At 42.9% G+C, this 12,223-nt stretch overlaps 1 protein-coding gene across 1 annotated transcript in view; it reads right to left on the reverse strand.

Annotated features, from left to right (window-relative positions):
- tiam2a (TIAM Rac1 associated GEF 2a) overlaps positions 1-12,223 on the reverse strand; it is an 81,228-nt gene that overhangs the window by 28,759 nt on the left and 40,246 nt on the right. Inside the window, exons 9-14 of the mRNA XM_059353306.1 lie at positions 9,087-9,143; positions 3,446-3,622; positions 2,767-2,871; positions 2,595-2,673; positions 2,396-2,485; positions 1,774-1,992 (exon numbers count right to left, since the gene is read on the reverse strand). Coding sequence (XP_059209289.1) covers positions 1,774-1,992; positions 2,396-2,485; positions 2,595-2,673; positions 2,767-2,871; positions 3,446-3,622; positions 9,087-9,143 — 727 coding nt within the window. The remainder of the gene's footprint in view (positions 1-1,773; positions 1,993-2,395; positions 2,486-2,594; positions 2,674-2,766; positions 2,872-3,445; positions 3,623-9,086; positions 9,144-12,223) is intronic.

Genomic DNA, 12,223 nt, shown 5'->3' on the forward strand with positions numbered 1-12,223 from the left:
CTTTTTCATTAAAAAACAACAACAAATAAACTTAGAGAAAAGTGAATTGTTATTAAAAAAAAAACCCAACTTGATTTACAAGCCAGATTCCCCCAAAAAGTTTAAACACTGTGTAAAAAAAACAAAAAACAGAAGGCATCAAATTGAGGATTCCGAGTCTATATTTACAAAAAAAAGGTGATCAGTTTAAGACTAGACTTAGACAGACTTTATTGTCATTCAGTTATACATACAAATATGCATATTGCACGAAATTCCAATGCTACCTGGTGAAATGCCCCTTCTTGTACTGCTAACAAAAATGAAAATAAAGACAAAATAAAATGATTGTACTCTGGAATATAAGATAAATAGTATAAATATAAAAAAAATATTTATTTAATCCTAAAATACTATCTTTGTACAGTTTTCAATGTAATATGAATCACAAGAGATGTTTTATTTAGAGTCAGAATGTTTCAGAAACTTTTTAGAGTTGGGGTTGTAGGAACTAGAGAAGCACATGGAGAGAGCAGATCTCCACCCTGGCGAAATGCCCCTTCTTGCACTGCTAACCAAAATGAAAATAAAGATAAAATGAAATAAGTTGTATATAATAATGATTCAAAATTGAATGTGTTCCTTCTTGGTGCATGTTTCACCAAGTTTCATAAAAATCAGGCCAGTAGTGTTTCTTTATAACAGCTGGCAAACAGACAAACTAGCAAACCACCAAACTTAACTGAATATGTGACATCTGAAACAGCCTAATTTGAATCTCTTGATCTAATCTGAGACCAAACTGAAACCAACTATCAAACCTTAAACTTGATGATACCACCGATCATTTTCTTCCACCGACTTTGATCTCCCCTTACCTTTTAGGGTGAGGCTTGAACAAACAAAACGTATCTCTCTCAGCTGGGTATCAGCTGTGTTTGTCCGCCGACATGGATGACCTTACTGTTCAGTTCTGACACGTCTCGTCTCCAGTGAGATTAAACCGAGCTGACAGGATACTATACATTCACAGCAATAATGAGCCCTGTGCGGTCAAAAGTCCCTTCTGGGCTTTCCTCTCCTCCAGGAAACGCAGAGCTGTGAACTTCATCTGGAGCTTCTTTTTTTCGACTGCTTTTCTTCTTTTGACAGTGTAGACAGTTTTTTTTAGAGGAAGTTGAGATCAAAGTGAGATATTTAACTGGAGAGGAAGTGTTCTGTGGTTTAAGTGACAAAAATGTCGACTTTCTCAGCAAACACAAATGTAAGCAACTGACCATCAAGTGACATTCTGGTTTGGATAAATACAGCTCAAAGGAACAAAACGTACCTGGAAATAACTAATTTGAAATATGATCCCATAGCAAAAAATACTATACGTGCAACATAATAAAACAGAAAACTGGATGAGTAAACTGGCTCTTTAACCCTGAGCAGTGGCCGATCCAGACTGTACACAGGAAGAATGACACAGCTTGCTTTCAGAGAAACCTGTGAAACTGGTGCCTTCATACTGTATGTACACAGAACTGAGAAATCGCTACCTCAGTGGGTGCGCCAACCGCTTCCCAGCAGCTTTCTTTGTGTGTCTCTTCCTCTCTCTCTCTTACCATCTGTCTAACAAACTGAAACTAAAGCGTATCGCTATCAACTTCACTTTCAATTGTACCATTAAGTGTTTCCATTAAGTAGAAATCTATAGCCTCTTAGTACTAATACATCCTCGCTAATGACTGCATGTTTTAGCAGGTTGGAGGGTTCGTGTGAGGTTTAATGCAACATGGATTTAAGCACCTGAGGAGGACTTGGCTCTGTGGTGCTTGCCTCGAACCTCCTGGCTGTGTTTGAGAGAAAGTGCTCGGTGGTTGGAGGCGCCAGTTAGCGGCACAGGTCCATCCCGCCTCAGGCTCAGGTGCAGGGTTTGTTCAGCAAAAAGCGTCTGGATTAGCGTCAGGTCCAGGGTCGACACGCACTGGCCGTTCAGCACCAGGATCTCATCCCCTGGTCGCAGGCCTGGAGATACAGACAAACAAAGTTTGTTTCAGATAGTATGTGGGAAAATGGTGCATTTGCACTGTGGGGTATGGCATGGCTCGACTCAACTTGACTCGCACTTTTTTGGTTTTACATGCCATTCACTACGCAGTACAACTGACATAGTGCAGACGTTCTATAGTTTGGTTGCCAATGAAATAATTTAGTGAGGATGATGTCACAGCAGTTTCATGCAGTGGCACTTATGGCGACCAGCTGAGAATGCTGTGGTTTTAAATACAACAGAGAAAAGGACCTGGTACCAAAAAGGGAGGCAAGTAGAGTCAACCAGTGTTGTGCAATCAAGCCAAACAGATCACACATGGTGATACGGTTATTGGTGGTTTTAAAGTTTATATGTCATTCTTAAGCAAAGAGGCACCTTCGTTGAATGCCAGGTCATCAGGAAGAACTTCACTGACAAAAATCCTGCTGTTTTTCTGGCCGTCAATGTGTCCCGTTACTGCAAAACCTGATAGGAGAAAGAGAAGCAAACAAAGAGAGTTAGACTGACAGAAGGATTAGATAAAAGATCATGACAACTGCAGGTCAAAATTAGACCACATAAATGGCCGACTCACCGAAGTCTCCGCTGCCGCTCGGCCTGCTCATGTGTAGAGTAAACACATTAACTGGGACCACCTCCAACTGATCATTGACCTGCAGAGGGATATCAATACACTGTAAACAAAGAGCAGATAATGAGGAGCACTGTGTATCTTAAGTGTGATTTTGCATGTTTGCGCTACTCACCACGTCACGGAGGAGCTCTCCGGGTGACACGTATCGAACCTCCACGCCCTGCCCTGCTCGCCTGTGCAGTCGGAGGCCATGCAGGCCCGGGTCCAGCTGTTTCACCTGTTTACACAAGAGTGTAAATGTTCAGCGGTCTGCATGCACAAAATCATCTGGCATATTTCATGCATCGACGCTTAGTCAGACAGCTGCCGTGTGGCCGAGGCGTGAATTATTCACCGGCTTTACACTTTGTGATGAGAAATTTGTGGTAAACAAAAAAGCTTCGCCCAAGGGAATATTGTGTGTGCGTGTGTGTCTGTGTGTGTGTGTGTGTGTGTGTGTGTGTGTGTGTCCATCTATGTCCATCCATTCTCAGGGGGTGGTGTGAAGTTAGGCAGGAGGTGTTTTATTTCAAGCTCAAAGAAGCGTAATAAAACCGGATCTGCTACTACAGATGCTCCAAAGACTATTAAGAAGACCACACCTGACATAGCTGAAAATGTGATTGGTTGGTTAAACCGCATATTACAGGAGGATACACATTCCCTTCATTAAGTATGAATGGCAGGATTATGTAAATTCTGCTAGACAGCTAAATCCATATGACATCACAGGTTTTTTTCTCCCCAACTGTCCGGAATATTGTTCTCTCGTTGCAGTGACGTGTCATCATTTCTCTGGCCGCCAAACCAACCTTGCAGGCTGCAGAGAGAAGGTCGGCGGCTGTCTGATCTCTCCTGACAGGAACTTGGACTGTCAGGCCGTCTGGCATGTAGACACAAGTCAGCACGTCTGTGGCACCACTGATGCTGTCCCACACACCGCCCTCAGGGGGCGACATGGAGTAGATGCTGGTCAGCATGTCCAGCCTCTGTGGGAGAGGTAGGGAGGGTAGAGAGGGGTAAAGACAGATAAAAGGAAAAGGGGGTGAGCGGCAACAAAAGGGGGAAAAGGAGGTAAACAGAGGGAGGGCAGGAGCGGGTGAGAGAGAGCAGACTTTGAGTAACAGCACATAAATCAATACAGTTCCATTAGTCTAAATGCTTGGCTGTGGATCAAGCAGCGGAGCTAAGATGTCATACAATTAGCCTTTCAGAAATTCATTTGACAACATAGTCGGCAGTTGCTCTACATAATAGTCATCGTAATGGCCGTGTACATAAGCGGATTGGCAAGGGGTGGACTGGCAGGTCTAGACGTCCAGATGAGATCTGCACATTTATTTGGTTTGAAAAGCCACAAGAGTCATTTTGACCTAAGTGATGTAGCGGGACAATTTATTTTAAAATCAGTCAAACTTTCAGATCATTTGAAGGTAATTGTTTGTTGGTGGCATTAACAGTGAGTGAGTTTGAACCGGGTATTAAAGCAGGGGGTGCAGGGGGGGTAGTCCACCGCTCGGCCTCACAGACTGCCATTTGGGGGTTTTGGTTGCGACTCTGTGTCTCTGGAGGGAAAAGCAGCACTGCTGTGTTGAGGGGCTGTGGGAGACGCCACAGTGTAGCCTAACACCGCAATTATCAAGGCCCCAGATCTTGAGGAAAGGCTCAATCACACCAAATGTATTGAAAGTCATGGGTTGAGGAAGCCAGCGATTCAGCACTTCTGACGAAGACGATATGAGTCGTCGGTTAAACTGAGACACGGAACCAGAAGGATAATTGCATAAGTGAATAGGTCTGGGTGTATACTGACGTTTTAAAGGCATTATGGGATCATAAAAACTGAGAATGGTGTGTGTGAATGTGTGTGTGTGTTTGAGGATTTGTGTGTGTGTGTGTGTGTGTGAGAGAGAGAGAGAGAGAGGCTGGCAGCTTGCAGTTGATGCATCACCTCAAGAGGAAAAAGACCTTTTTCCTTGCCAGACAAAAAGCCTAAAGGGACAAGCCAAGGCTTCTGATTCAGAGCATCACTTAGCTCCACACACAGAAATGCACACAGTTCTCAGTGTAGCTCAGATAAACACAGGCACACAGAAAAACATTTGCTTAATTTGTCATCTAAATGTACCCATGACTAGTCTACTTGAGGAATCAGGGCCACCAATGTTCTTACCAAAATGTTTCCCTAACCTGTTGGGATGGATGAACACAAGGTGCCACTTCAACACTCACCTCTGTCTGCGTCTATGAGGTCATGCTTAGAAAACTGAGGAGGAAAAAAACAAGCCAGCATGGCAAATGGTTGCATAACCGCCCTGTTTGTGTGTCTCCGACATGGCGTGACCGGAAAACTAAGATTTGGTTGCCTACGTTGACCTGACCAGCGGCTGACTAACACTGTACGCTCTTTCATGGTCAGAGAGGGTTGTAACGGAGCGACGGTTGCCTGGTCAACGTTCCATGAGCGACTGCCAAGACTACGGTCCGAGCCACGCGCTGGACTTCAACAAGTGCTCTGTGTGGTGAGTGTGTGTACTGTATTTATGTTTGCATTCAGCCAAATAATTCAATACTTCAGTCTTTCCTCTCAAGTGTGGAAATTATTTCCATGCGAGCTGTCCTCCACCCTGGAGCTTCTAAAGATGGAACAAGGGGTAAAAGACTGCTGCACAAATACACCCTTTCTGTTCCACTTAGCAACTGGAGAACACAAATATTACAGGACTGCCTTGAATAGACAGGATGACCATGAAGAAGAAACAGTTAACGATAATTTTAGCTAATTTCCCCTCTATTACATCTATTAAAAGGGTATTACGCTTCATTTCCTCAAAGCTCCACCCAAGGTCCCTCTTTCCACCGCTGTGACACGTTTTTCCACACACGCACACACAAGGTGACAATATAATGACCATCCATACTGACTAGCACTGGTGCCCATTCCTCAACTTAAAGCAGAGGTATGCATCCGTGGGTAGCGGGGCGTGGTGAGAGGTGGTGACACAGACAGAGGGAACAGTATGTCATGAAGGAGAAAGGTGGGATCTTAATCACCAGACAGTAAAATTTAGAAATGAGAGAGAACATTATTGTCTGGAAACACTGATGGATTACTGAACAGGCATACCGGGCACAAGGCCAGAGGGCCAGAGAGCCAAAGTGTCAGGGCCTCCGCTGGCCTTCACCTACAAAATGTCAATCAAGAGACACGCACTGACCAGTAAAAGACTGAAATGACCATAAAGAAACATAAGACAACTACAAAGAGACCACAGCAGCAAAGGTACACAAGAAGACTCAGAACAACTATGAAAAGGGGGCCAAAGAACCACAAAGAGATACAAAACAACTATAAAGAGACACAAAATATCCAGTGAAAGTCACAAAATGTCTACAAAGAGACACAAAATGACTACAAAAGGAGAGTCAAAATGGCTACAAGGAGACTCAAAACAACTACAGAAAGACAAAATGACTACAGAAATGCAGAACAAATAAAAAGTGATTCAAAATCACTCCAAAGAAACACCAGACAGCAACAAAGAGTTACAAAACAACAACAAAGAGAGGCAGAAAAGCTATAAAGTCTATAAAGTATGTATTGTTCCTATGTAAAAGAGGTGGCAGGGCCTTTTTCATGTCTGTGCCCAAGGGGCCACTGTGTCATAATCCATTCTTGTTTACCACCTGAGACAAGAAACGCGAAATGAAAGGGAGCTACATCTGAATCTTATCCCATTACCATATTTCCATAATCCGGCTCAACAAAAGCAAGCAGTTGTATGCATTTTAACATGTGAAGTATGTGAGAATGTGAGCGCGAGAAGAAGTTTAGGGAGTTTTAAAAGTTTTAAGTCGCATAAGTCAAGCATGCATTTCATTTCTTCTAGCAGTCAAAACATAGTCACTCACTCCACTGCTGACAGAAGGAGTGGGTGGATGGAGGATTTGAAGAGCAAATGCCATTCAGTGTGAACTCTGTTCTAACCTCTATGGAGGCCAAGACAGCCTCTGTGTTACTGACAGGTTCCATATAGATGTTTATCTCCCTCGGCTTTATGCAGAGGCCACAACCTTACAGCTCAAATGTCTCAGCACAGCCTCAGCCTGTTGAAATAGCTGGTTGGTTAAAACCGTGAAGATAGGACAGCAACCACATGCTCACAAACTCTCACTGACAAGCCACGCAGCCAAGCAACGCAGCCAAGCCAAGCCTGGGCACAGACATAAAAATGTACCCTTCACTTGACTTCACATCAAAGGATTAGTGGAAGATGATTGCTTATTAGAGTAATTCAAGGGATTTGAGACAACAAGAGCAAAGTCATCAAGAAAGAGATGAAGACCTGTACGTGTCAACGAAAATCAATACGGCCGAACTATCCTCTCCATCTCTCTCCTCTTCCCCGCTTCCCACCCCGAAGGTCCTTAATCCCCAACAAATCAATGGATTCTACTGAAAGGCTGTTTTCCACATCCAAATCTAGGAACGGCCGGAACACTCAAAGGGGAGGGGTACCGCATTTTAAGAAACATTAAAGCTTCGGCCCAATGAAGGCCATTATTGTTTCCCCAAACCACTTCCTGTTCTGAGTCCATTTCTAGGTCATTAATGGTGGCAGTTTTAACACTCGCTACATTCACCACAGACTCACACTGAATCATAGCATCCTGTGGAACAGCTATCTTCATAACTTCCGGCCTCCTCTGTTTAAAAGCCTCCATTATGCTCATCTGTCAGCGCTACACTTCCCTCCATTTGGCCTGGGAGGATTTGATAAGATTTTATTTGACGGGACAAGCACAAGATATCTATAAAATATATGATTTTCTTGCTTCCTTTTCTGAGAACAAATGCTCAGCTGCATTTGAAGTTATTCGGTATATATGGTTGGTTGGTTGGTTATGGTGATTTCAGCATACAATGTCACCTTGTCAACAGGTGGGCTGCAATCAATATACTTCTCAATTAAACAAAATTGTTTGATATTTTGGGGAATGTGCTTATGCGTCTTTTTTGTAGAGCGATAAACATACAAGACAGATTTTATTATTCCACAAAGGACATTTTTTGTGTTAAAGTAATTTAAAAGTATTTAGTAGGGATATAAAACAGTATATAAATGGAATTAACAAATACAATTAAATAGAATAGAAATACAAGAAATAAAAAACACTAGGTATATATGATATATACATAACAAGATTAATAGAAAATCTGTGGAAATCTGCAGTATTGCAAATTAGTTAATCCATATTATTATATGTTGTGTGGTAGACTGTGCATAATACATACTGACTGAAAACATAATGACTTATTGTATGGTTCTATTTAGGCGAGACGATTGACACCACATGCTGTGTCATGTCTGTTGGTTAAATATGAAGCTACAAAAAATTGCAATATCTAACAGGGACTTCTTTGAGACTTCCACATTACACTCAACCAAGAACCAAGTCTTTCACCAGTTCACCAGTTTTTTTACAAATTAAACAAGCTAGATGTAGCAGGGCTTATGGCAGATGTTGTTGCCTTTAGACAGAGCAAGGCTAATGTTAGCCGTTTTCCCCTGACTCTAGTCTTTAGAGAAAGCTAAGCTAAGCTAACCGGCTGCTTCATAATAACAGACGGAAATGAGTGTGATATTGATCTCCACACTGACTCTCAGCAGGAAAGCAGATTAGAATAGTTATCAAAATATCAAACTATTCCTTGAAAGTATCGTTCTCAACCGTTGTCTTATTTCAGACATTTTGTACAGGATAAAAAGTCCCTGACCGAGTAGACGAAGACATGTGGAAACTTGGGAACAGCGACAGATCCAACAGCAACATTTCACACTTCCTCGATCTCGCCATGTAACCACCTCGATAACCTGCGAATGCTGCAGCTCCAACGTCTGGCTGCTCAGATGTCCAGAATTCACACTCTTCAATCATTCAACACTTTCACCATAAACCCATACACTCACACTTTCAAGTGCTTCTGGTCAACACTTTAACTCTCCATTAACTCAATTATGCGGTGCATTGGACGCCTGTCCAAGGAGAGTTTAACGCGGTGTAAAAATCTCTTGTTAGATACGCTGTCTATTTCTCTTTCAGGCACCTGCAGATCAACATGAAAGGAACCTCTGCTTTGATCCTGGAAAAGTAATATACACAGGCAGAAACACCTACTTTCTGATCTCCACACACAGACACACACACATACACATACACTATTTGTGTAAAAATATCTTTACACAGCCCGCTATCAAAACCATGAAAGACATCAGAGGTCAGAGTAACAGCGGACATGTTTCTGCCGCGGTTACTTCACGCTGAAACCAATAATTCAGCTCATAAAACGGTACCACAGGATGGATATGACAGATGGGAAAGGCATTTTTAAAAGATATATCAAAGATCCACAAACCGTAGAGGACAAAGTTACCGAACGCCATGACTCACCTCAGTGCTCCTGGGAGGCAGGGCGTACGTTTGACCTCCAGCGTCGCTCTCAAAGATCTGAAACCAAGAGACAGACAGTAAGTTAGGAGTAGAGACAGAGGGGCACCGCACTGATTTGACTCATAAGCGATTAAATGCCCAGCCACTTCGGCAACACAATATTAGCCACACACTGTGCTATTATGTAGTTAATTAAAAACTACGTGTGGCGAGTGCATCGCTTTGATACTGCTTGCAAACGGGGTCTGTAGCCTTTGAAGGTGCGATGGTGGAAATATGCTGTGTGTGTGAGTGGAAGGGGTGTGTGTGGACACTGAGTGGTTTCTGTGTAGCCTGGAGATGAAAGGGGGAAACAGTCCAGTTACAGATGAGAAGAGAACCCTCCCTCTCCTCCCCCCCATCTCCACATCCACCTCTGAGTGAAATCTCTCCATTCTTGATTCATTCTATCTCCCTCAACCTTTCCTCTTTAGATCCTCTCCTCTGGCTTGTGATTGTAAGGTGTGTTGTGTCAGGCTAAGCCCGGTGCTGGAGGTGACTCTGCAGCCTCAGAGGGCTTTAACAACTCTATAATACAGCGGTGACACGGAGCTATCCGTTATTTGAGGGTGGAACTCCCGGCCCGGCTCATACAGGCTGCAGTTATCAGGTTTTGGCTGGGATACTTTGTCACAGGGAAGGAGAGACATGATAGGTGGCATAGCTAGTGACAGAAATGGGGCATTTTGTTCTCAAAACGGATCTCAGTAAAGCTCAAAGGTGCTTGTATTCGGTAAAATGAAGTTAAAGAAGAATTCCCTTTGTTTGCACACTGCACTAAGGAATTGGTGGACAAAAGAGATTTGAAAGCAAGCTCTGGGCCTTAAAAGTGAAAACAAAACCTTCTTTAAAATGGAAATTTCACTGGTTGCAAAAAAAAGAAGCCCAATTGTATAGAAGTGTATGAGAAAAAAGACCCTAATTCTCACTTGATTTATTTCCTTAATAAACGTTTTTCATTACAAGTTTATGATCTCAGTTGCTAGTTTCAAGTCGTTTTAATTACAGCATGATGCTGATTTTGTAAATTATGGTCCCATTTATAATTAAACAGATAATAAAACAGGATATGCTTTAGGGCATGGTGTGTTGATAGTTAATGAAAGTTAATTGTAACACTTTGGTCGCATAAAAAATGTTTTGTTCAGCATTCAGTTGGACTAAAAGACACTCAAATTAGTCTGCTGTTTTTCAATAATGATGCACCATGCTAACCAAGCTAGCTAGCTAACATTAGTGTTCGCTTATACAAAGCGCCTTTCCCAGCCAAAATGCAAAGCTTGAGTCCACAAACCAGTGGGTGATGTCACAGTGGCTACATCCTCTTCTCATATACAGCCTAAGTTTGCAAGCGCTATCCCCTTTTCTAATCAGGATCAGGATTACTTTCTCCAAAAACAATCCCAAGATTTCCTTTACAATCAGAAAAAAACCTTCAGCTCCTGTTATGGTAGTAAGAACCCTCATCTGACCTCTGAGCAGCAGAGTACAGTAACTCTTCCTCCCCAATGAGAGTACATTTATAAAGTGGCTGTAAACAGTGCTGCTTCGCTGTAAACTGACTAATTTTAGAAAGCTTTACCAACTCTCCCACAAATCCTCGGACCTTTCTGGCCTACTTCCCACAGCCGACTGTCTGCCAGATCCTTACTGTATACATAGCTCTCCTAAGACGGATGAGAGATGAGAAAACGAGAGGAAAGGAGATGAAGGGGGAGGGGGCGCGACTTTGGGGCAAGGTTGTCGAGTGCAGCGTTGCAGTGGTAAACGGGATTTAGGCTTAGTCAACAGTGATGAGTCAGTATGGAAACTGTGGGAGAAGGACCGCCAGCTAATGCTCTGATGTTTATGCTCTGAGAAACAGGAGGTTTGAGAAAGAGGATGAGGCTGAAGAGGAAAAAAGGAAAGACAAATGGTGAGAGGAATTGAGGGAGAGAGAGAGATGAAACTCCAGCCTTAAGAGATTAAATAAATTGGATAGAAGTAAAGGCAAAAAGATAGCGTGTTTCAGTTGGAGGAAAGGGGATAAATGGAGAGCAAAAGGGAGAAGAGCACCGAAAGAAGATATCTTGAAAATCTCAGAGAAAGCAGTCTGTGAACCTGAGAAGGTAACAACAGATTAAATGCATGGAGGAGTTTGGCTCTTCAGACGGCCTCGCTGTCCAAATCCTTATCCAGGAAACACGTGTCTTAACAGTACATGAGAACAGCCAAGGAGCGGATGATGTCATTTAAATGGCCACGACAAAAAAAAATAACACAACCAATGATCCTCGCTCTCGCATTAAAGGAAAACAACAGATGTCCAGGAAATCCCAGCACTGCAACAATCCTTTGAAGCACTCACCAGCCATTTTTTGTACCTGATTAGCCTCTATGTAAAGAAAAAATACCAGAAAAGCACTAAAACTAGCTTGTAAGAGAAGGTGGACCTGGGGAAAAAAATAAAGGAAGGCTGTTTAATATTTAGCGTCTTTACACCAACCATCTGCTGGTGTCTGCGGGGCTGAGGAAAGAGTGGAGAATGCCATCTACCACATATGGCTTTCAATAATTCATGTGTGTGCCACCTCGGCCTTCTGCACTGTGAAATGTAACTGGGCCTCATTAGGCCGGTCGGCTGGAGTTCCCCGGGAAAATAATAACACACACATACCTAGTCGCTGACAGAAGTGCGCAAATAGACAAACATAAATATAACAGGGCAGGTGGTGGGATGGGTGAGCTAGATAAGAGCAAGCAAAACAGGACAGGGAACGTTTTGAGAGCAGTCAGGAGTCAGGGAGGACCTACTGGAGGACATGAGTGGCTCTTGCAAAACAATAAGACTCCATATTGACTTCACAGCATAAAGAAAAATGAAGGTAGATTGCTAAAACCGCACTCATCTCCCTTCCTATACTCCCAACTAATGAACGGAAGTCTATAAAAGACAAGCAAATGAGTGTTTCCTGTGGCGATTCTTAAAATAGACCACCTAGAGTGGAGTATTCTCCTGGGCCGTACCTGGAGGGTACAGAGTGGTGGATTTCTGTATCAATAAATAACCAGCTTGCATGAGTCTAATTACTAACCTGAGAGGATTTAGACTTCCCCCC

This window comes from Centropristis striata, chromosome 16 (genome assembly GCF_030273125.1).
Source record: "Centropristis striata isolate RG_2023a ecotype Rhode Island chromosome 16, C.striata_1.0, whole genome shotgun sequence".
In the NCBI taxonomy this organism is placed as follows: domain Eukaryota; kingdom Metazoa; phylum Chordata; class Actinopteri; order Perciformes; family Serranidae; genus Centropristis; species Centropristis striata.